Below are 23,420 nucleotides of genomic sequence, written 5' to 3'. Positions count from 1 at the left end.
TCACTTTGTTGATGGTTTCCTTTGTTGTGCAGAAGCTTTTTATTTATTTATTTATTGGCTGCATTTGGTCTTCGTTGCTGTGCGCGGGTTTTTTCTAGTTGTGGTGAGCAGGAGCTACCCTTCGTTGCGGTGCACGGGTTTCTCATTGTGGTGGCTTCTCTTGTTGCGGAACACAGGCCCTAGAGCGCATGGGCTTCGGTAGTTGTGGCTCGCTGGCTTAGTTGCTCCACGGCAGGTGGGATCTTCCTGGACTAGGGATCGAACCTGTGTCCCCTGCATTGGCAGGCAGATTCTTAACCACTGCGCCACCAGTGAAGTCCCTGTGCAGAAGCTTTTTAGTTTGATGTACTCCCACTTGTTTACTCTGAGCTTTTATTGCTTGTGTTTTTGGTGTCATACCCAAAAAAATCATTGCTAAAATCAATGTCAAGGAGTTTTCCCGTTTTCCTCTAGGAGCTTTATAGTTTCAGGTCTTACATTTAGGTCTTTAATGCATTTTGAGTTAATCTTTTTTTTTGAAGTATAGTTGATTTACAATATTTCAGGTGTACAGCAAAGTGATTCAGTCATATATATATTATTTTTCAGCTTCTTTTCCATTATAGGTATTACAAGATATTGAATATAGTTCCCTGTGCTTTACAGTAGTTCCTTGTTGTTTATTTTATATATAGTAGTATGTATCTGTTAATCCCAAATTCCTATTTATCCCCCCCCTCACTTTCCCTGTTGGTAACCATAAATTTGTTTTCGATGTCTGTGAGTCAAGTTAATTTTTGTGAGTCTAAACTTAAAAAAAAAATTCATCTTTGACATCCTTAGCCATTTCACTCAGCTATTACCCAGCTAAATGCTACCAAACAAATACCATTTCTCTTGGAAGCATCATTACTTGTTGTAACAACCTTTTTGGAGCCATAGCTTTATTTTATTTTATTCCTGCCTTTTACAAATATACACTTGTATTTAATTCTTCCCTCCTTTATCAGGACTCTTCCCAATAGGAAGTGATTCACTATTTCAATCATTCATTCATTAAACAAATATTTACCAAACACAGGGTAGATGCTAAGGATGCAGTAGGGAGCAAACAGCAAAACAATTTAGTGCTCCTAGTCTGAGGTGTGTACACACCTCACAGTTCATAATGGGAATGAAAGCAAGGCCAAGAACATGGAGCATCTCACCTAGCATCTCAGAAAACTGTGACCCAAGTCACTGTGCGAAGGCTTTGACGCTGAGAAGGGATTTAGGTAAAGTAAATGCAGAAGGGCTGAGAGTGCCTGAGATTCAGGCAGAAAAAGTAAACACGGTTAAAGCAAGTAAGCAAGCAAAACTCCCCAAAGAAGCACACACAGAAAGCTTCGCAGACTCTCCCTATCTTGGTCTGAGGAGTTAGCAGGTGAATCTGGTGAGAGGGCGGTGAACCCTGATCTCCAGCGGCTGCGGAGGGGACCGACTGGACGCTGCGGAGATGGAGGCCTCGGGTCAGGGTCCCACCCGCCGCTGTCCCGAGTCAGGCGTCTCCTCCGCGCCCTGGAACCGCGGCGCCCGGGTGTCCAGCGGGGCCGGGGACTCGCCCCGCCTCGTCCGCAGAGAGAGGCCGGGGGTGGCGGCCCCGCCCCGGGAAAGGCGGGCCTGGCCCGGCGTATTTGAGGCGCAGAGCCGGCCGCCGCCCAGCCAGAAAGACACCACCTCTGCCGAAGACACCCTCGCGGCGCGCGAGCTAGTGCCGAGGCGTCGGGTGAGTGGCGCGGGGCGCCGGGACGGGGGCGCGCACGGGCCTGCCGGCGGCTGAGCCTGGCAGGGCGAGGGCGCCCGGGCGCTGCTCGGTGCGCGGCCCCCTTTGGAGGGCTGGGCCGGAAGCGCGGCAGGGGCTTGACTTCCCGGGGGCCCGCGGGAGGGCGTCGCCGAGAAGGGAGAGCGGAGTCTGAGACTCGGGGAAAGTTAGCAACGCCTTACAAGGACTCACCTGCATTTACTCGCGGCGGACGGGTGTGTTACCCTCTGCGACGACTGGGAGGCTCAGCTGCGGTGACTGGGAGGCTCAGTCCCGGCGTCGCGCCCTCCCGTCCGCGGCCGCCCGGGGCCGCCGGCGGTGAGCGGTGGGCGCGCGCGCATCACCCCAGCCGCCCGCTCCAGCTGGGCGGGAGGAAGCAGGTCCTCCTGCCCCCAGTCCACAGAGGGTACTGCTCCCGGACTCTGTCGGGCGGCTCCACGACCCCTGACTTGGCTGTCGACCCCTTGATCTTGCTGTGGGATGGGAATGAGCTCTGCTGCCAGGCCAACAGGGTCAGGGGCTGCAGCCTCTCTCTGGATGCTGATCCCGCAGAAAACGGTGCTGCCCCAAGGCTGAGTGGACATGTGCCCGGCTTGACAAAGACCGTACACCCTCAGTTTTTGCAAATCAGTGACTCATCCCTGTCCAGATTTGGGCATTAACGATCTCACATCTGTGCCGGGGATATATGGGGTGTGGCAGAATGTTGGTCCCAGGGTGCAGAGGCCTAGCTGAGGCGGGGGTCGGGAGGCTTTCAAACATGTTTGAGGATCTATTCTGGATTGTGAGTTGCTCAAATCAAAGCACTAAAATGCATGCACTTTGAGGAGTAGGAGCTCAGGGACGCAGGGCTTGAGGTCGTGCCTTAGGCTTCATACCCTCCTCTTAGCGATTCCTATTCCAGATACCGTGGAATATTTGTAAAGTGACTCCTGGGAGTTGGGTTGCTGGGCAATGAGGATGGCTGGACCTCAGTGACCCAGTCTGTTTCTAGGATTCTGGAAAGGGAATGGAAGAAAGGCTCATTTAGTTCTGAAGAAAATGATAGCAATGAAAATTGACCTCTTGGCACAGAGCATGAGAGAAAATTTTCACCAGCTTCCAAAATTCTGACTCATTTGCCTCAAGTTTATCCTTCATACTAGGAAATTGTTTCCATAAAAGTTAAAGTTTAATAATAAAAATTTATTGTTCCACAATAGTCTCCTTTTCAGACATTGATGTTGAATCCCTAGAGGAGAGTCTTTCATTCCTTTGATGGCTGTGCCTCATCCTTGATCTATGAGAGATTGGAGCTCTTTCCTAAGTTAATAATGTGTGGGCGTTATACTTAGAATCAGCATTTACTTCATATCCTTGGGAGAAGTTTGATAATGGGTCTTGAATGTTTTGAGCTTAGAAATATTAGGTGGTGCCTCACCAGGTTACATAAGAAGCAGAAAAGGAGGAGCATTGCTTGATAGATTGACCCCAAAAGCTAGTTGTTTTTTTTTTGTCAAGACATGCTTTTCTTTTGTAAGTCACCAATGCCTTTTTAATTTTTATTTATTTATTTAAATTTATTTATTTTTGGCTGTGTTGGGTCTTCGTTGCGGTGCGTGGGCTTCTCATTGCTGTGGCTTCTCTTGTTGCGGAGCACGGGCTCTAGGTGTGCAGGCTTCACTAGTTGTGGCTCTCGGACTCTAGAGCGCAGGCTCAGTAGTTGTGGCGCACGGGCTTAGTTGCTCCCCGGCATATGGGATCTTCCCGGACCAGGGCTCGAACCCGTGTCCCCTGCATTGGCAGGCGGATTCTTAACCACTGTGCCACCAGGGAAGTCCAAAAGCTAGTTTTTAAAAAAATGGAATAGCAAATCTCACTCTGTTGAGGGGTCCTTAATCAGTGACATTTTGCTGTGCCACAAATATGCAGGAGTGCTTTATAAAGACTTTTTACTTACTGATAGTGAGGTCAAAGGCCAATATTGGTCTCACCTGTGATTTAGATGCTGTTTGCCTAGAACCTTCATCAGCCAGACTCTAAATTTTAACTGTAATAGAGATATATATTCATATAGTAAAACTTGAAACTCTTATGTTACCTTAAATACCAGTTGGCTTGTAAACTTCATGTACCTGAGACTCATAGTAACTGATCTAAAACTTAGCCTCTCTTTCCTGTGATAGTTTGGGACACAGGCTTCTGCTGAGGACAGCTAGTTAACATTTTGTGTCTGGTGCCTGAATGGGTTCTTCTCATTAAATTCTGAGTGGTAAGCCTGCCAGGGCACTAATTCCAATTTGCTGCTGACTGAGTATCATGTGTTCTCTCTTGACTGATGTTCAGCTTTTCCATAAGGGAAAAACAAATCAGTAACTGAGAGGCACAAAGTAACTTTACCTTCCTTGATGCTGAGGAACAATGATGAAAAAGAAATCCTAGTAAAGGACCAGTTTCCTTTATTCTAACCAGCATCATTGAATTTGGCTTTGGTAAGTGGGCGTTCCTCAAGGCCTGTTCCGTGTTTCAGTAAGGCCAGGATGTAGACTGCCTGTTCTGTGTTCTTTGGGGAGGAGCGTGGGCAGTGCTTGGGGTTCTGAGGAAATACGTTTGTGATCTACTTCCCTTACAGCTCGTATAAAAGTTGGGGCCCTTTGTGGGCAGAAATTTCAGAAGTGCTCCTGGGAACCCTGGCAACTGAATTAATTGCTGCCTAGAATAGCGTAGTACAGTGGATAGCCACTCTTTATTAAAGGGCAGAGCTGCAATTAACAGCCGATTAAAGTGGTCTGCGTTCTGACTCATGTCTAAATTCCTTATTCCAAAGCAATACTGAACTACTTCCTGTAGGTTTTTCCAAATGTGAAGACTCAGGTAGTAGTTTTTAAATGTTTTTGTCTTTGATGTAGTGTTTCTATCCTGGCTTTTCAAAATTCTCTGATTCTGGGAATGCCAGAGTTCACAAACCTATAGTACCTGTGGAGTGGGAAGATTTTTTAAATTTTACATTTGATTGTCTCTATAAGCTACTCCTCTAAAAAAAAAGAAAAAGAAAAAGAAAGAAAATTTCCAGGCAAGTAGGGAAGATATTTATCCAAATAGATGTGTTTTTTTTTTAATTCTTTTTTGGTTCTTTTTTTCATTTTTCAGTTCTAAGGTTGCTAACCTTGATTTCAAAAGAACATTGGTTAGATAGAACCTGTTTCATCAGAGATCTGATGGTTGGGAGTTGACATAATCAAAACAATGCTTACCCAATTTTTGGAAAAGTAAGCTTTATCGGTTTAAATGTGGTTATAATTAGCAAAGTGACTGTGCAAAATGCCATCCTTGTATTCAATATCACTGCACACTGAGTCACCCAGCTAGTTTTCTGACAAAAACATGATCTCTTTTTTAATTTGTTTACAATTTCAGCATGTTTATGCAGTTCTGAATGTTTAAGCCAGAGAATTAATTTCTAAATGAAGTAACTAACACTTTCAAAGGACTATACTTTAAAATTTCAAAGTGTGAGGTTTTATACTAGTGTAAAATCAGCCTGAATTAGGAGTCAGGATGCTTGGACCCTGGTCCTTGGCCTGCCAATGACAGAATGACTTTGGGTCACCACGTTACCTCTCTGAGACTCAGTTTCCTCACCTTTAAAGTGAGGATATTAACTTTTCCCTGTCAATCTCATAAGATTATTATCAGAATCAAAATAGGTAAGGTATGTGTAAGTGCTTTGTAAACTGAAAAGCACCACAAAAATGCAGGGTGTCGTTATTCTAATGGGCTTGTCTAATGTGTCACAACACAATCCAAACTGTCATCCTTGGTGTTATGTGAAACACAGTAGAAATAAAATGGAATCTGCTTTGTTTCTTAAATTGTTTTGGGCTAGTTGGAAAATAAACTGAATATGCTTGAACAGAAACTTTGAAAAGAATAAATGTTACATTTTGGAAATGTAAATGTAAATGTCTTTGTGTGAGTTTCTGGTTATGATCAGCCTTTAAACACATCTAAGTTTAACTGGATTTATGTTAATAAGACACTTTATGAGGCCAATGGAACAGATTTAGCTAGTTTTAACAATTGAAACTACCTTTCTGTTTTTTATTGACCTGCATAGGTACATTTATGTGAGGATACATATGCTAATTAGCCTACAGCAGTGGTTCTCAAACCAGGCACAATTTTGCCCTCTTCCCGCTTCCCCCAGGGTTATTTGGCAACATCTTAAGACATTGTGCGTTATCACAATGGGGGGGAGGGGTGCTGCTGGCATCTTGTGTGTTGAAGCCAGGGATGCTGCTGCACGTACTGCAGTGCACGGGACAGCCCCTCCCTACAGAGTATCCCGCCTGAAATGTCAGTGGTGTGAGGTTGGGAATAAGCCCGGACACAATGGCGATATTTAAAAGAAGTCAAAACACTTACAGTGTTATTGCTGAGGCTTTGGTACGTTGCCCAGGAGTGGAAGAAGAAGTTGTGTCATCAAAGGAACTAAGCTTTCTGCCCACTATGAACAACACAGCCAAAAATAAAAATTAATTAATTAATTAATTAAAATTATTTTTTAAAAAAAAGAGATGGGCCAAAAGAAAAAAAAATTCAGTGAAAGATAATATTTGCGTGTTATAAATAACAGCAGAGTAGGATAAAATATCTGGTGTATAAATAAAGCATACATTAAGTTCTAGGAGGAGGTCTGCCTGTTTGGTTTTTTTAACAATAAAATCTAATATTTTACATTTTTAGGACCTATCAAGTAGCCACCATTTACTCAATTATTATTAAAAAATATTTATTTATTTATTTATTTGGCTGTGTTGGGTCTTCGTTTCTGTGCGAGGACTTTCTCTAGTTGCGGCGAGCGGGGGCCACTCTTCATCGCGGTGCGCGGGCCTCTCACTATCGCGGCCTCTCTTGTTGCGGAGCACAGGCTCCAGACGCGCAGGCTCAATAGTTGTGGCACACGGGCTTAGTTGCTCCGCAGCATGTGGGATCTTCCCAGACCAGGGCTCGAAACCGTGTCCCCTGCATTGGCAGGCAGATTCTCAACCACTGGGCCACCAGGAAAGCCCCAATTATTTTAAGAATAATAATTGAATAACTATCACAAATAGGCGACTTAAGGAAAAAGAGATTCTGATTGTTAAAATCCAGGTAATTTTGGCCACAGCACCAGTGATCCTGAGCTGAGAAAACTCACCCAGGCCTGAGGAGTCCAAAGCTACCCTCCTCCCCTCACCGCTAGAGAGCACCAGCGGCGGGAGCAGGTGTAAAGCATCCTGTTTGGATGGGGACTTGGCACAGGCGGAGGGGCAGGAGAAGCAAGAATGATGTCTCGGGGCCACCCTTTGAGGCAGCTTTGGGCAAGGCCAACCCTCTTTGGTAGCATCCTACCCAAAAATATTTTCCTCCACATTGTCTGACTCTTTTTTTTAACCTTAGTTGTTTGTTATACTGCCAGAGATTTCATTTGGAATAACAAGTATCTTTAAAAAAAAAAAAAAAGGGAATCATCTTGTGCCCGCCTTTCTTCTTTATTGCTCCACATCCCAATCTCACCTTTCCTTCAAGGTTTAGCTCAAGCAACACTGTCTCTTCCTGTTAGAAGTCACCTGTGACTTCCCACAGCATGCAGTCTGGCTCACAGCGTCCATCACTTGTGACCCCTTCTGGCCTCTGGACCCTTTGGCCATACATCTTGGTCGATTTCACCTTCAAACCCAGACAGGAGCCCCCCAGTGCCTGGCCCAGAGTAGGCATAAATGTGTACAAATGAAGGAATAAATCAACAGCAGCAACTAGGTCTTGGCGGGTGGGGCAGGGAAGGCAAGGATTGTCTTTCAAATCTCAGTAGGAAGAACCAACTGCTTCCTCACAAAAGCCAGAGGAGGGCATGGGGCTGTTAGAGGGAACCGGTGGGGAGGTGGGTGAGATTAACTCACTGAACACTTTTTATGAGGTGGTAGATAAAGAACACAGGAAGGAAGGTGAAGGAGGACCAAAAACCCAGGACTGTTTACATTTGTTACCTAGGAAAGGGGCAGAGCATTTTATTCCCCCCTCTCCCACCTGCGTTGGATCGCCTGGTACTCCCAGGATTCAGGCCACAGGCTAGTGTGATTAGAGTTTAAAGGTATGAGTTAAATAGGGCGTGGTGATCCAGGTGGAGTGCATCTCCGCCCTTTGATGAGACATTTTTGTGGTTCCCCGCTAACGATTTCAGCGTATTTGAGGAATAGACTGGCTTGTGTTAGGAGAATGCCTGTACATTGACTAGACCTGCACAATGAGCTGTTTGTGATGTTAAATTCATACGGAAACCAGTGAAATCTTTTAGGATCAATAACCTGTGTTTGTTTGTTTGTTTTTTTCTCCTTTCAGGAAAATGGCAGACAGTTTTTCGGTAAGTGTTTTATGTCTGTTTTCCTACCCTAATATGTATACAGTCATGCAGGTTGAAGGTTGTTTGTTTTTTTTTTAACCACTCAAGTTTCCCTAACTCTCCCACCACGTGGCTTCCTCTGGCCTCACCCGTCCAATGAGGGCTTGTTAGCTGGAGTCTTGTTTTTCCAGCAACAGATTTGGGAAGAAAGCCAGGTAGAGAGAGGCCTGGGCCTCACTAACAGTATCCCCTTTACCGAAGGCCTAGGACAGAAGTGGGTGGATTCCACTGGCAGGAGGTGAGAAACCAGCTGAACAAAGGGCAGTGTGGTACAGTCTGAGCATCCTGATTTTTTTTTTTTTTTTTTAAATCCTGCAGTGCCCTCTAGTCCTCCTCCTTTCCCAAATGCTGGAGTAAGAAGCAGCGAAAATAAACTCCTATTAGCATGCTTATGTATTCTCAAATTCCTTAACAGAATGACTCACACCACCTACAGCCATGAGCTTGAGTTGTTTTCTAAATCCGGTTTACTTTCCATCATCATCCAGCCCTCTGTTTATCTCTCCCCCTCCCCCAGACCCCATGGGCTCCCTTCACAGCCTTACTCTGCTGCCCCGATACCAGGTCTGGAGTTGGGTTCCTGATGCACCAAAGGGTCAGACAATCCTGGCAGATCATATTCAATCAACATAGAAGTTTTTACTGAGTATCTTCCATGTACCACCTAGCACTCTGCTAAATACTGTAGAAGTCAGAGAGGGAGAAGGCAGAGTCTCTTCCTGGAGAGAAAGGACACAAACCAACACTGGCACAGCGTCTTGCAGTCTATAAAGAGCCGTCCCAAATGCTGCCTCATCTGTTCGTCACAACAATCACATGAGATAGATCATTATGCCTGTTACACAGACAAAGACACTAAGTCCTATACAAGTGACATGATGGCTCCAAGAGTTTGGAGCTCTTGAAGGATGGCACTGGATTTCAAACCAAATCTTGTGATTCCACATCCCAGGCTCCTCTCTGTGTACAAGGCAGCTTCTCTGATACTAGCCTGGATGCCACTAAGTGGCGACTAGCCTGGTGCACCTGAAGTGCAGTAGACGTCCAGCAAAGGGAAGGCCAAGGCAACCAGCGCTAGCTTGGTGGAGGTTTTCCAGCCCAAATGCATCTTGATTTTTGTGATTATTTTTCTCATGTCAGTTAGAAAACATGCGCTTTTACATAGAGGATGGCTAGCTCCTGACTTTAGCAAATTACGAAAAGGCAACCCTTAATGATCTGAGATGATGGGAAGCAAGAATAAAATGATAAGGCATGTATAATCCTAAAGTCTAATTTTAGTCTTAGGAACTCAAAACTAATAGGTGGGGAAAATTTTATTGATATGAATTTCATATCTTCACCATATCACTCTAATTCTTAGATCACATATTCCTGAAAATTCTATTGTTGTGAATGTCTTTCATCCTGTAATTGTTTATGTCTTTCTTTCCAGCTTAACGATGCCTTACCTGGGTCTGGAAACCCAAACCCTCAAGGGTGGCCTGGTGCATGGGGAAACCAGCCTGCCGGGGCAGGAGGCTACCCAGGAGCATCCTATCCTGGGGCCTACCCCGGACAGGCACCACCCGGCCCCTACCCTGGCCAGGGACCTCCTGGGGGTTACCCAGGCCAGGCACCTCCAGGGGCCTACCCTGGCCCAACTGCACCTGGTTATCCTGGACCAACTGCACCTGGTTATCCTGGCCCAACTGCACCTGGTTATCCTGGACCAGCTGCACCAGGTGCCTACCCCGGGCCTGGGGTCTACCCACCTCCTGGACAGCCAAGTGCTCCTGGAGCCTACCCTGCTGCTGGCCCTTACGGCAGCCCTTCTGGACCCCTGGTAAGATGGTGTTAGTCGTTTCGTATGCTTGAATGTGATCAGGACAAAGCTAATGAAGCACGTGGCAATTGTCTGGAGCGGTGGTGCCATCACTTTGTAGTGCTCTGGCTGAGAGCTGGCTCTGGGTACTGACCTGCAAAGGGCTTCCGGGAGAACTGAAGCTTTAAACTCACTGCTTAGAGCCACTTTGCAAGGACCAGCCACAGTGTATGTTGGTCCAATAGAAAAAATTGTTGCTCATGTTGAGTTTAGTATGTGAACTGTTAGAGTAAGAGTAAAAAGAAGCTAATGCATCTTTTGAAGGCATCTGTAAAGCAGCTTTAATATAAATCAAGTTAAGATCATAGCAATGGGGGAAGTTTTGGTTATTATTATTAATAAACACCGAGTATATAACGTGTGCCAGCTGTGTGCTTCTACACGGATGATTTCATTCAACCCCATAAGCACCCTCTAAGATACTGTTATTATCCCCACTTTACAAATGAGGAAGTGGGGCAATAAAGAGTTATACAACCTTCCCATGGTCGTAGAGGGAACCTTTGGGGGAACCACGGTAATCGGGTTTTTAAAAACCTTCTAAAGATAATTTTGTGATCTAAGGATTAAATTTTCACTTACATTAAAACCCATTTTAATAAATGAATTCTAAGCATAAAACTCTGTGGGGCTCCAGACACATCTCAGACACAGACCCTTCCCTTCCAAATAGTGTAGTTGGGAGAAAAGATACAGATATGAGGAAAGAGTTCAATAGCAGTGTGGGATCAGCCCCTTTCAGGACTATGATGTCACAGGGCGCATTTGCTCTGCTTGTGGGTCAGCTTAGAGGAGAGCAGAGAGAGAGCACTGGGGGCATGGGAGGCGTTGAACAGGGCCTGGACCACAGGCAGGTAGACAGCTGAGACGGAGGATATGGAGGCTGTGGAAAGGAAGAGGCAGATGGGAGAGAGATCTCAGAGGAAGAACCCCAGCATCTAGTGGTTAAGTCTTAGGAGTCAGAGACGACTCTGGCTTTTCAAGGCTGGGCAAGGAGAGCACCAGGAGCTCAGGGTCAGCCCAAACCAGGAACTCAGGAAGGGGATCGGATGGGGGAGGGGCAGGGGAGACAATTCCAGTTCACACCTGTTGGATTTGTGGCACCAGTAGCAAATCCAGACGGGAGGAAGCACAGGACTAGTACAGATCAGACAGATCAGGGCTAGAGAGAAAAGACTTGGGTGATGGTTGAACCCAGGGGGAAACAATTTTACAGGAAAAAGAGAAGAGGCCAAGGACAGAGCATTGGGAATATTTACAGCGTCTTGAACATAGAAGGTCAATAAATATTTGTAAAATGAACTGGGGAAGGTATTAATTGGAAAGTGTCCATTCTACAAATAGCAAGTACCTGCCACATTCAAAGCACTCCTCAGGGCCTTGTGTGAGTGGAACATAGGGGGCCACAGAAGCCCAGAAGGTACCACAATGCCTGCCCACAGGGAGCAGAACAACCCAACAAAGAATGTTATATGACAAGGATCTTTCCAAAAAATAGGCCAAGTGGATGAGTTATAGATTGGGATGGACCTTGTCATGAGAGATACAGTGCTCCGAAAGGGAACGTGTTCTGCCTTTGGCACCAATTAACTGATGGCCTTATTCTCGATTATTAGCTGCAGTTGTGTAGGGAGACTTCTCTCTTCAGGCCCTGAAGATGGCTAAGGTAGGGTTATGTGTTATTCACACATATTAAAAGTGGTTGAACTTTAGCGATATCTTTTTCTTTCTTCCCTCAAGAAAACATGACTCTTTATTGATATAGATATATATATATTTTTTATTCCCAGAATGTGCCTTATGACCTGCCTTTTTCTGGAGGAGTCATGCCTCGCATGCTGATAACAATCCTGGGCACAGTAAAGCCCAATGCAAACAGGTAAAGAGGAAAGTCAGCAAGTCTAACATATTTATTGATTGCTTTTGGAATAAAGGGTGATCTGTATTGAGTTTTGATAGAGTTTTTAAAACTGCACATTTAGAATCTTGGCTATACCATAGTTTGGGATTTTTCCATAAATCAATACGCATTCCCACCAAGAAGACAAGGTTTCTCTCACTAAATCTTGTGTTTCTCCCAGAACCAGAATAAAACAGAGTTCTACTTTGTGAGGACAAAGAGGAAGAGCAGGAAAACCCATTCTGTTGGTTCTTCTATGCAGTGAAAGCCTTAGAGTTAAAGGAAAGTAGAGCCTTTGTAATGTAATGTTTAGCCATCCCCCCCCCTCCACCTCTGAGCCATAGATTGTCTAAAAAACAAAGCCCATCAAAAATTAGGGTCAGGGACTTCCATGGTGGTTCAGTGGCTAAGACTCCATGCTCCCAAAGCAGGGGGCCGGGGTTTGATCCCTGGTCAGGGAACTAGATCCCACATGCCTCAACTAAGAGTTCACAGGTTACAACTAAAAAAGATCCCACACGCCACAGCTAAAAGATCCTGCATGTCGCAACGAAGATCCTGCGTGCCGCAACTAAGACCCGGTGCAGCCAAATAAATAAATAAATAAAAACTAGGGTCAAAGACAAAAAGATGCCTAGTTGATCTGAGAGCTTAAATATCATACCTCTCTGTCCTCATACTGGTACAAATCTCCCTGCAATTGGGCAGGTCTTGGTGCACTCTCAGATTTGTGAGCTTGGCCGCCATTTCTGTCTTCATAATGGGTGAAACAGCAGGGTCACAGATTCCCATGTTGTCGGCCTGGTCTACAGATGATAAGTGACAAGGTGGGGAACCCCAGTCTTCTGAGTAGACACTGTTTACTTAAAAGGTTTGAAAAGACTCTACAAGTTAAAGACTTTGTAAAAATAAATCAGCCTCTGCCATTGGTACTGGTTTGGTTGAGGTGAGCTCGGGGCGGGTAAGACTTTGAGCTCACTTAGGAAAATCCATGCTGATTTACGGGCTGCCCTGGGATGCCTGGCTCTGGTTATCACCACTGGTTATATTTATATATAATACAAGCAGGCTAGGGCTATCCTGAAGCTGTTCAGTATGTCTGTCCTTGAGGTTAGTAGTACTATTAAAGCTCCTAGATTAATTAATATCTGTTTCTGGGTCTTACAGACAGTACACAAAAGGTACAGATTCAAGCTGTGTACACAGGTTTATTTAAGAGTCTATAAACAGCCTCTGTGAGTGCCTGTCATCTCGATCCTCGTGAATCAGCAGGAGCAACCTCCTGTGTTACCAGGAGGTGGATTCAGATTCTGATCTGATCATTTCACATTCAGCTAACCAGTTCACTCCACCTCCAGCCAGCCTCCTCTGGTTCTCCGTGGTAGTCACTACCCTAAGCCAGCTCTTCCTTCCACACAGCCTATACCGCTTCTCTCAGCACAATACTTCCCTACACAATAAAGCTTGTCTCACAGCAAGTTACACAATATATATATCCTCTGCCTGTGTCCTTATCCATCTTGCCTCCCAAAATAACATAGGACCCAGCGCCCTGAGCCTCTGCAGACAGCACTCACGATTCGGTAATATCTGCTCTCCTCCTGCTGCAGCTGCTGTCACGCAGGACCACACTGGTATCTTTGCCTTATTTATGACTGTTGCACTAAAAAGGTTAGTTCCAATAACAATAGAGATGTCGACTAAGACTGTGGCAGGTCAAAACCAATTTTGGTTGAAATGATTAAGGTGGTAGTACACTGAGAAATGTATTTTCTTTGATCTGCAAAATCTATGTGAGGAATTACATGAAAGAAAAAAATCTTTACGGTGGTAGAGTTGACAATTATCTTCCTTTTCACTGCTGAGAAAATACAGGCATTGCATAGTCAAATACAAATTCTATTGCCATTTGACCATATTGGTCCTTTCCCTGTGAATTTAATCATTGGTAGTTGTATGTGTCTGTTACTGGGTGAATGAAATACCCAAGGAATCATTGTTAGTAGGTCTAGAAAGCAGACCTTGCTTTTTTTTTTTTTACTCAATTGAATTTTCTTTTTCTAAAAATTTATTTTTATTTATTTATTTTTGGCTGCATTGGGTCTTTGTTGCTGCACACAGGCTTTCTCTAGTTGTGGTGAGTGGGGGTTACTCTTCGTTGCGGTGCACAAGCTTCTCATTGTGGTGGTTTCTCTCGTTGCGGAGCACAGGCTCCAGGCGCGTAGGCTTCAGTAGTTGTGGCACATGGGCTTCAGTAGTTGTGGCTCACGGGCTCTAGAGTGCAGGCTCAGTAGTTGTGGTGCACGGGCTTAGTTGCTCCGCGGCATGTGGTATCTTCCCAGACCAGGGCTCGAAACTGTGTCCCCTGCATTGGCAGGTGGATTCTTAACCACCGCACCACCAGGGAAGCCCGCAGACCTTGCTTTAAAACAAGAGCACCAGCTGCTTCTGAGGTTAGCGCTCTGGGGAGCACACTTTGAGAAACTGTGGGGTAGGGGTAATACTTTAACAGCCAGATAACTTGTGTTTGTATTAACATCCAAGGAGAGGGAATAGGGTAGAAAGTTTATCCAGCACCTCCATTAATTCCACTTCACATCATGGAATGTTTAGTACATTTATTATTATGACTTTACAACTTAGCAATAGGATACTGAATATTAACTATGTTTTCTCATTCTTGCTATTTTAGGACTAGGTTTTTGGTTAACAATGAGGAAGCCAGGTATTTGATAGCACTTTTTTATGTGACTGCCTTACTTTTAACAGGGATTAAAAGTAACCTGGCAGGGCAGGAAAAAGGTAGCCATCATTTCCACAATGTCAGGTATAAAGTGCCCTCAAAGTGGCCCCAAATCTCTACAAGGAAACCTTGACCCTTTTTTTGTTTGTTTGTTTTATTTTTGGCTGCACTGGGTATTCGTCGCTGCGTGCGGGCTTTCTCTAGTTGCGGCGAGCAGAGACCACTCTTAATTGCAGTGCGTGGGCTTCTCATTGCGGTGGCTTCTCTTGTTGCGGAGCACGGGCTCTAGGCACCCGTAGTTGTGGCTCGCGGGCTGCAGAGCGCAGGCTCAGTAGTTGTGGCGCACGGGCTTAGTTGCTCCGCGGCATGTGGGATCTTCCTGGACCAGGGCTCGAACCCGTGTCCCCTGCATTGGCAGGCGTATTCTTAACCACTGCACCACCAGGGAAAAAAAATGGAACGCTTCATGAATTTGCATGTCATCCTTGCGCAGCGGCCATGCTAATCTTCTCTGTATTGTTCCAACTTTAGTATATGTGCTGCCAAAGCGAGCACACCTTGACTGTTTTTATGTGTAGAGAGTAAAAAGGGAATTATAGCTGAATAGAAGGATATGACCAAAGACAACGAGGCCAAAAAACTCAACACATATCGTCTTGTTTACTTTGAGATACTGTGGTAGTACATCGAATACAGTAGTCCCCCCTTATCTGAGGTTTCGCTTTCCACGATTTCAGTTACCCAGGGTCAATCGCGGTCTGAAAATATTAAATGGAAAATCCCAGAAATAAGCAATTCATAAGTTTTAAGTTGCCACCGTTGTGAGCAGCATGGTGAAATCTCACGCTGTCCAGCCCCATCCTGCCTGCCCAGTATGTGAAATCATCCCTTTGTGCAGCATATTTGGCCTATTAGTCACTTAGTAGCTGTCTCAGTTATCAGATCCACTGTCATGGTACCCTGGTGTTTGTGTTCAAGTAACCCTTATTTTACTTAATAATGACCCCAAAAGCAAGAGTAGTGATGCAGGCAATTCATATATGCCAAAGAGAAGCTATAAAAGGCTCTTTTTAAGTGAAAAGGGGAAGGTTCTTGACTTAATGGAAAGAAAAAAAGTTGTATGCTGAGGTTGCTAAGATCTATAGTAAGTACAAATCTTCTGTCCATGAAATTGTGAGAAAGGAAAAAGAAACTCATGCTAGTTTTTTTTTTTCCTGTCATACCTCAAACTGCAAAAGTTACAGCCCCAGTGCATAAGTGCTTAGTTCAGATTAAAGGCATTAAATGTGTACAATATTTTGAGAGAGACCACATTCACATGACTTTTACAACAGTATATTGCTGTAATTGTTCTATTTTATTATTAATCTCTTACTGTACCTAATTTATAAATTAAACTTTCTCATAGGTATACATGTATAGGAAAAAAGTGTGCGTGGATAGCTAGCTAGCCAGCTAGCTAGCTAGCTAGCTAGCTAAATATTTGATTCGGTACTATCCATGGTTTCAGGCATCCACTGGGGTCTTAGAACATACCCTCTGCACATGAAGTGGAACTACTATACTTGGCCCAGTATACTTTCCAGTTTGAACCCATTCTCTGGTTTATTTGCTTTGTTTAGAAATTTTTCCTGTATTTTATAAATGATTTGCTCTTTAGAAAATTGTATGTTCTTCACTTGATACAAATGTACAACTTAAATAATTTTACTAACTCTGGTCTTTGGTTTAAAACAGACTTGCTTTAGATTTCAAGACAGGGAATGATGTCGCCTTCCACTTTAACCCACGCTTCAATGAGGACAACAGGAGAGTCATCGTTTGTAATTCGAAGCTGAATAATAACTGGGGGAAGGAAGAAAGACAGACGGTTTTCCCATTTGAAAGTGGTAAACCTTTCAAAGTAAGTTATTGCTACTGTTATATATTGATAATGTATATTTCTCATGGGGAATCACTCTTAAACCACAATGCACGGGAAATGAATTTTCATCAGCTGTCCTGGGACACCTAACCAGCACATCAGCTCTCCATACCAGGGGACTGGTCTCGGAAATAGTGGCACTCTCCCCAACTCCATTCAGGCACCTTACCATCACCCGTTACCACCCTTCTGAGTTTAAGCTTTTCTGGAAGTGAGAAAAATAGCATCTTTAATAAAAAAAGGCAGAAAGTCTTTATGGTACAGTTGGGCTGAGACTTAATTCCTCAAAACAACATAGTTAGCATGGCAATCAAAACGAAATTTTTATTGGATTTCCCTGGCGGTCCAGTGGTTAAGACTCCGTGCTTCCAATGCAGGGGGCATGGGTTCAATCCCTGGTTGGGGAACTAAGATCCCACATGCTGTGTGGCGTGGTCAAAAAAAAAAACCTAAAATTTTTAAATTCTAAAAGTAATACATACTTGTTTTATGAAAAGAAAAATTTATAGATTTTTTAAATTAACTAAAAAGTCCTCCATCCTTTACCACTTCCCCCATCCTCACAAAGGTTGCAACTTGAGTATCTTTCCAGGGTTTTCTATGACAAGCAACACACTTTTTATTTTTAAGCACTGCTTCAACAAATATTTATTAGGTCCACAGTATCGGGTAAGGGTTGACTATAGAGTGGGTTATAAAACAGCTAGATCGCCAGCTCCTCAGGGGCAGGGTCTAACAGGGACTATATTCTACATTTGGTGGACATCTTTCCTTGTGAGAACATTGCCACCTAATAGTACTTCATTGTTCAGATGTGTAATAATTCAGCCAGTACCCTACTGGTGAAAATTTGGAGTATGGAAATATTCCAAATAAATAAAACCGGGAAAGTTCTATTTATTTTACTAAAATACTGTGATAGCTATCCTTATAAATCTTTGCTTCCTAGAATAACTTTACTCAAAGAATATACATGTTTAAAATTTAGATAAGGATATTGCCAAAGTGCTGCTTCCAAAAGGATGTAAGGATTAACACATCCTCTAACTACTGGGAGAGTCTGTTTCCCCTACTCTTGCCAAAACTGGTTATTATCAATCTTCATAACATTTGCCACTCTAAGTAGAGGATTCCTATTTTAGCATTTATTTTTAGTTTTAGTTTTAGGTGTTTGAGGCCATACAAAAACTTTAAGTTTTTATGTAGATAAATTATTAATCTTTTCCTCTGTGGCTTCAACTATATATCCTTCTAACAATTTTATCATTTTGTTTTGTTTAAATCTTGAATAAGTTGGAGTTTATCTTTGCTGTAAAGTTACTTTTTCTGACTTTAATTAGTTCTACAATTGATCATAAAGGTGAAATGCTGGACATCTTGAGCTCAGGCCAGACTGGTTTTGAAATGAATGGGCATTCCTAACAGTTTTGTGTACGTGCCATTTCAGATACAAGTCCTGGTTGAAGCTGACCACTTCAAGGTTGCGGTCAATGACGCTCACTTGTTGCAGTACAGTCATCGGGTGAAAAATCTCAGGGAAATCAGCAAACTGGGAATTTCTGGTGACATAAATCTCACCAGTGCTTCGCACACCATGATATAAAGGGGCAGATACTTTTTAAAGAAATGAAATTGAACGTAAACCTTACACATTTAAAAGTTTCATGTTTACTATGAGTGAAAAATTTTACCTTTATTCATCAGTGTCCTTCTTGCAAATCATCCATTTAATAAAGAGTTACCTGTCTTTGTATGTCATTTAATTGGGTCAGTTTATTCTTGATAATGCGCAGTGGACTCAATGGAAAAGGACTCAATGGAAAAAGAAATATGTAGCAATGTTAATACTGCATTAGGGTCTCCCAAAGTTTTCAATATTTGCTAAACTATTTTTTAAAAAGGAGGGACTTCCCTGGCGGTGCAGTGGTTAAGACTTCGCCTTCCAATGCAGGAAGTGCGGGTTCGATCCCTGGTCAGGGAGCTAAGATCCCACATGGCTCATGGCCAAAAAACATAAAACAGAAGCAATACTGTAACAAATTCAATAAAGACAAAAAAAAAAAGTAAATAGGAGTAAATACTACCCCCAAATTAACCTCTCCAACAGATGCTACAAAGAAATCGTTCTATTTTCTTACTGCAGGAAACATAATATATTCAGGAAATGAGAAAAGCAGAAAGAAAAAGTTTACATATAGAAGACCCATAGACAATTACTGTTAGCTTTCTGGTATATTTCTCTGGACTCCTTTTAACTATTTCATCTCTCTAAACTATACTTCACTGCTTTCAAATCAGTAATTGATACCAATATCAGACAATCTTCCCGTGGGTTCTTTTGGTTTTATGAAATCTCCAGATTTGTAGAGGGAAAAAAAAATAGGTTTTTAATTAGAAATGTATCAGCTTGAAAAAGTTAATAGCTCCCATTGTTAATACTCTCACCCATGCCTTTCTGCCCTTCCTCATTACCAGCAAGGCCAAAGATTAATATAATTTCAAAACCAGGATGTGCTCACATCACCTCATTTTATAGGAGACCAAATATTATTTGATCTATTATTGTTTCTACAATACCATCTTCTCAAGTATTTTGTTGCCACAGGTTGGGTCCCCCAGGAGGCAAAGAGATTAGAATGCAAGAGGTTTATGAGGGAGTGCCCTTTCTCTCAACAGGCGTGGAGATGAGAAGGCGCACAATTAGGCAGAGTAAGAAGTTGAGCATCCATGCCTCAGCCTACACTATAGGGGTTATGAGCTGGGATGATGTTTTGGAGCTGTCAAGAGGGCGATGCCTTCATATTTTCACTTCAGTCAGTGGATACAAGCCACCTAGGAAGCAGTCTGATCTTGGGTGAAGTGGCTTTCTTCACCTGAGACAGTTCTCACACGGGATGATTCCCAAGGACTGTCTGCTAGCAGCACTGATAGCAACTGAAGAAATGAGTCCTTCAGTCCTAAAGTGGGATGTGAGCAGCACATCACAGCTCACTTCAAGAAGTATGTTAATTCCTTATTCTAGCATTCTCATCTTGACTGTTCTACTCAAGTGATTAAACAGAAGAACACAGTAAGCTATGGAGAAAAAAGGGAATTTGGTTTATACAAAATTACTTAAATCCTCTGAGCCTTGGTTCCTTTGTCTATAAAACGAACTGTATAATACATTTTATAACACACCTTTTGTCTATAAAATGGGTTACTATGACCATTGAATAAATATTGTTTGCAAAGAGGTTGTCATATAGTAGGTCCTCAATACATGGAAATTCCATTTTTTTTAATTTTTGGAAAGGCTCTTGTTCTACCCAGTTTTCTTTCATTTTGTCTTTAAAGATTTTCTTAATACCTCATAATTCTAGAGTCCAGTAGCCCAAGGACACTCTCTCTAGTTGTAGGACACATTGATGGCTGCCTACCCAACTCATTCCCTGCTTCCTAACAGTCCTGGTTTTACCCAGGTATAATCCCAGATAAAATAGGGAAACCTGATTAGTTTAAGCAAACCCCAGCTGATCTGCAGATGGAGATGTGGCATTAGCTGGCCTAACCAGACTAAAGGGAAGGACACAGCTCTGATTACCACTAGCAGCCATCACGTGGCTCCAAAACGACCCAGCTTTAGAGACACTGACACCAAGGATGCCAGAATGAACTATGAACAGATGTTGGACTTCGATGCCATCACTGAGCTGTTGATTGTAAAGTGCCTGAAATCACCCTGACAACTTGTGAAATAATAAATTTCCTTACTTTTAAGCCAATTCGAGTTCAATTCATTATCACTTAATAGCCAAAAGCTTTCTAAATGATTCAATAGTACATCTTATTAAACCTACAAAAAAAAATCATGTTTACTCACATTGTTTTATTCTCATCTACTTTATCCTTGAGGGCAAATGTTATTTTATTATTATGTTGCTTTTTTTTATTTTTATTTATTTTATTTGGTTGAGCCAGGTCTTAGTTGCGACAGGCAGGCTCCTTAGTTGTGGCTCCAGGGCTCCTAAGTTGCGGGGCTTGCCAGCTCCTTAGCTGCAGCACACGGGCTCCTTAGTCGTGGCATGCATGTGGGATCTAGTTCCCTGACCAGGGATCGAACCCGGACCCCCTGCATTGGGAGCTCGGAGTCATCCACTGCGCCACCAGGGAAGTCCCATTGTTGCATATTGCTTTATATAGATTCTAAGTCTTGGGTTGCTTTGTACCCATCTCTTCTACATGTTCATGGCCCAGGACCCTTAGAAAACCCTAACTTTTACATAAAATGTTTCTTTGTTCTGAATGTCTTGCTTGAATTATTCATTAATGGGCTGTTAAAGCTGCTTTTATATTTTGTTAAGACTAGGCATTCTGAGAATATGCTTCTAAGCCAGCACCTCACATAGTCTCCTAACTGCTCACGTGGCCTTGATAATAAATACTGTCTTTTCCACAAGCCTAACATACCTTCCTCTGACAACAAAAGTAGATGTGCTTTCCTTTCTTGTTTGGAAACTCCTCATCTTATAAAGGACTAGCCAGAAAGTTGCTGCTTGCTTGGTGAATACCTTGAACACTCACCTCATTTGCAAACAGAAATAACTGGTTCCAGGTCTGGTGACAAGCTTTAGCTACAATGAGTCATCTTGGTGCTCTGTTATTCTGATGACCTGTCTTCTACAAATCCTGTAGTTAAGAGTTTTATAAAAGAGAAAATATTTTGAACGCATTAAGTGATTGATATAATTCTCTTTAAGGGAAGGCAGCATTTCCTTCAAAGGCTGTCAGTCACGTCAAGGGGAAAATGAAAAAAAAAAAATACAAGAATTTAATGGGAACTGCTTATAGTTTAACCATTTGAAACTGCAGCATGTAAACTGACTTGAGAATCCAGAAAGCTCATCTAAAGAAACTCAACATACCCTGGAAAATGTAATATGCAAAGCTGTTCAACATCAACAAATTTAAGAGTTCAAATTAAGAATAAAGTATAAAAGAATGCAAATATTTCTGTCAAAGTTTAACATTGTATTTTGATTAAATGAAAGAATGTTCATAAGCTCTGAGTAGGTATACTTAACTTTTAAGCTTATACATTTTAAACAAAAGAGGCAAGGCACAGTACATTTTTATTCTGCATGGTTAATATACAAAATATCCCCACTTCCCTTGAGAAACAGTATCATATCTAAAACATACTTTGATGAACACTGAATATTGAAATAGTATACAGTTGTTCCTCAGAATCCTGGGGTGGGGGGTACTGGTTCCAGGACGCCCCCCTCCCCTCACACACACGCATGGATATCAAAATTCAAGGATGCTCAAGTCCCCAACAGTAGGCCCTCAGTATACGGAGGGCTGCTGTATGACACTATATAAATGGATTGAATAGAAGTGAACACAAATACATATTCTTCAACTTTTCAATATTCTAAGAGTATACCACAGCACTGATAACATGAAGAAAAATGTCTGGATTTCTTTTTAAATTCAAAATTCTTCTGGTTGATCTCCACTGAGGGGCCTTAGAGGTGAAAACGTAATCAGGTTACCACCAAAGGGAATGTGTCTGGTATGTTCTTGATGTCTTCTTTCCACCTGAGTGAATGTATTACTGCAGTTTAGGCCTGGCTAGAGAATAAATTTAGAGAAGTCACTAAAGTAACCATCAAGAGTTTCACCAATTAAGTTTTCAACATTGCAAATTAGTAATGGATTAATTAATAATATAAATGATATTTCTTATACACAATAAAAAATTATTAATAACATGATTATGCTACTTTCCATGGATCTAATTTCAAATATATAGTTTTTTTTTAATTGAAAAGTATATTAGGAATATATGCCTTAAAAGGTGATTAGTAATATGTAAATGGACTTCAGCAACATATGCAGGATGAATAAAACTGAGGCCACTTATGCAGATTCCACAAATCCTAATCCATATAATTGTACTTAATAGGTCGTTTACTAGTGTGATCCTGCTGGGATCCTTTTCTTTGTTCCCTCTCAAACCCTACTTCAAGTTCAAATGATGCACAGAGCTAGTAATAATGTGGGTCTAAAATAGACAGGTGGACCTATTAAAAAAAAAAAAATCCAAAAATATAAATTCTAAAATTTATGGAAGTGGAAAACAATTCACAGGGAGACTAAGTTATAAGATACTAAGATTTATCAACAAGATAATATATGATAACTGTGAAGCAATTTTAATCATATTACTAATGTATCAAAAATAGAATATTATGATTAACATCCAGATTTACTTATAATACCACATATTATCAGAACCAATCATTCAGAATTCAGCTCTGAGAACAAGTTTAATCAGGTTTATATAAATTGGCCTTATGCTGAAATCCCTGTCCTTCTAGGTCTCAGCCTAGGATTAAAGATGGCTAAGACTGGGACTTCCCTGGTGGCACAGTGGTTAAGAATCCGCCTGCCAATGCAGGGGACACAGGTTCGAGCCCTGGTCCGGAAAGATCCCACATGCCGCCGAGCAACTAAAGCCCGTGAGCCACAACTACTGAGCCTGTGCTGTAGAGGCCGTAAGCCACAACTATGGAGCCCGCGTGCCTAGAGCCCATGCTCTGCAACTTACAACGAAGAGTAGCCCCTGCTCGCCACAACTAGAGAAAGCCCGCGGGCAGCAATGAAGACCCAATGCAGCCAAAATAAATAAATAAATAATTAATTAATTTTAAAAAAAAAAAAAAAAAGAAGGCTTCGACTGGGACTTCCTAATGGTGCAGTGGTTAAGAATCTGCCTGCCAATGCAGACGACACAGTTTCAA

The 23,420-nt window shown here is 42.6% G+C and overlaps 2 protein-coding genes across 4 annotated transcripts in view; one reads left to right on the top strand and one right to left on the bottom strand.

The window, feature by feature from the left end:
* The window catches only part of DLGAP5 (DLG associated protein 5), a 100,052-nt gene that overhangs the window by 32,967 nt on the left and 43,665 nt on the right, over nucleotides 1–23,420 (bottom strand). The window contains exons 19-20 of one of the 3 annotated variants that reach the window (XM_082386499.1): nucleotides 21,196–22,248; nucleotides 1,973–6,784 (exon numbers count right to left, since the gene is read on the bottom strand). In XM_082386499.1, coding sequence (XP_082242625.1) covers nucleotides 22,108–22,248 — 141 coding nt within the window. In that variant the 3' untranslated portion in view covers nucleotides 1,973–6,784; nucleotides 21,196–22,107. Of the gene's footprint in view, nucleotides 1–1,972; nucleotides 6,785–21,195; nucleotides 22,249–23,420 lie in introns of those variants that run through there. The other 2 variants (XM_082386500.1, XM_082386501.1) reach the window with 2 other exon arrangements.
* On the top strand, nucleotides 1,606–18,390 carry LGALS3 (galectin 3). Its single transcript, XM_082386691.1, has 6 exons — nucleotides 1,606–1,744; nucleotides 8,141–8,162; nucleotides 9,637–10,026; nucleotides 11,856–11,944; nucleotides 16,446–16,611; nucleotides 18,080–18,390. The coding sequence occupies exons 2-6, from the start codon at nucleotides 8,145–8,147 to the stop codon at nucleotides 18,233–18,235; spliced, it is 819 nt and encodes a 272-aa protein (XP_082242817.1). The 5' UTR covers nucleotides 1,606–1,744; nucleotides 8,141–8,144; the 3' UTR covers nucleotides 18,236–18,390.

Source organism: Balaenoptera borealis (genome assembly GCF_965194805.1).
Source record: "Balaenoptera borealis genome assembly, chromosome: 3".
Classification (NCBI taxonomy): domain Eukaryota; kingdom Metazoa; phylum Chordata; class Mammalia; order Artiodactyla; family Balaenopteridae; genus Balaenoptera; species Balaenoptera borealis.
Note: the sequence above shows the minus strand (reverse complement) of the source record. Positions and strands in the feature narration are given on the sequence as shown.

Bases quoted from the DNA above. Each gene is read 5' to 3' on its own strand.
- LGALS3 (XM_082386691.1), top strand. The intron at 10,027-11,855 runs GTAAGATGGTGT...TTTTATTCCCAG, and splicing joins GCAGCCCTTCTGGACCCCTG to AATGTGCCTTATGACCTGCC. The intron at 16,612-18,079 runs GTAAGTTATTGC...GTGCCATTTCAG, and splicing joins AAAGTGGTAAACCTTTCAAA to ATACAAGTCCTGGTTGAAGC.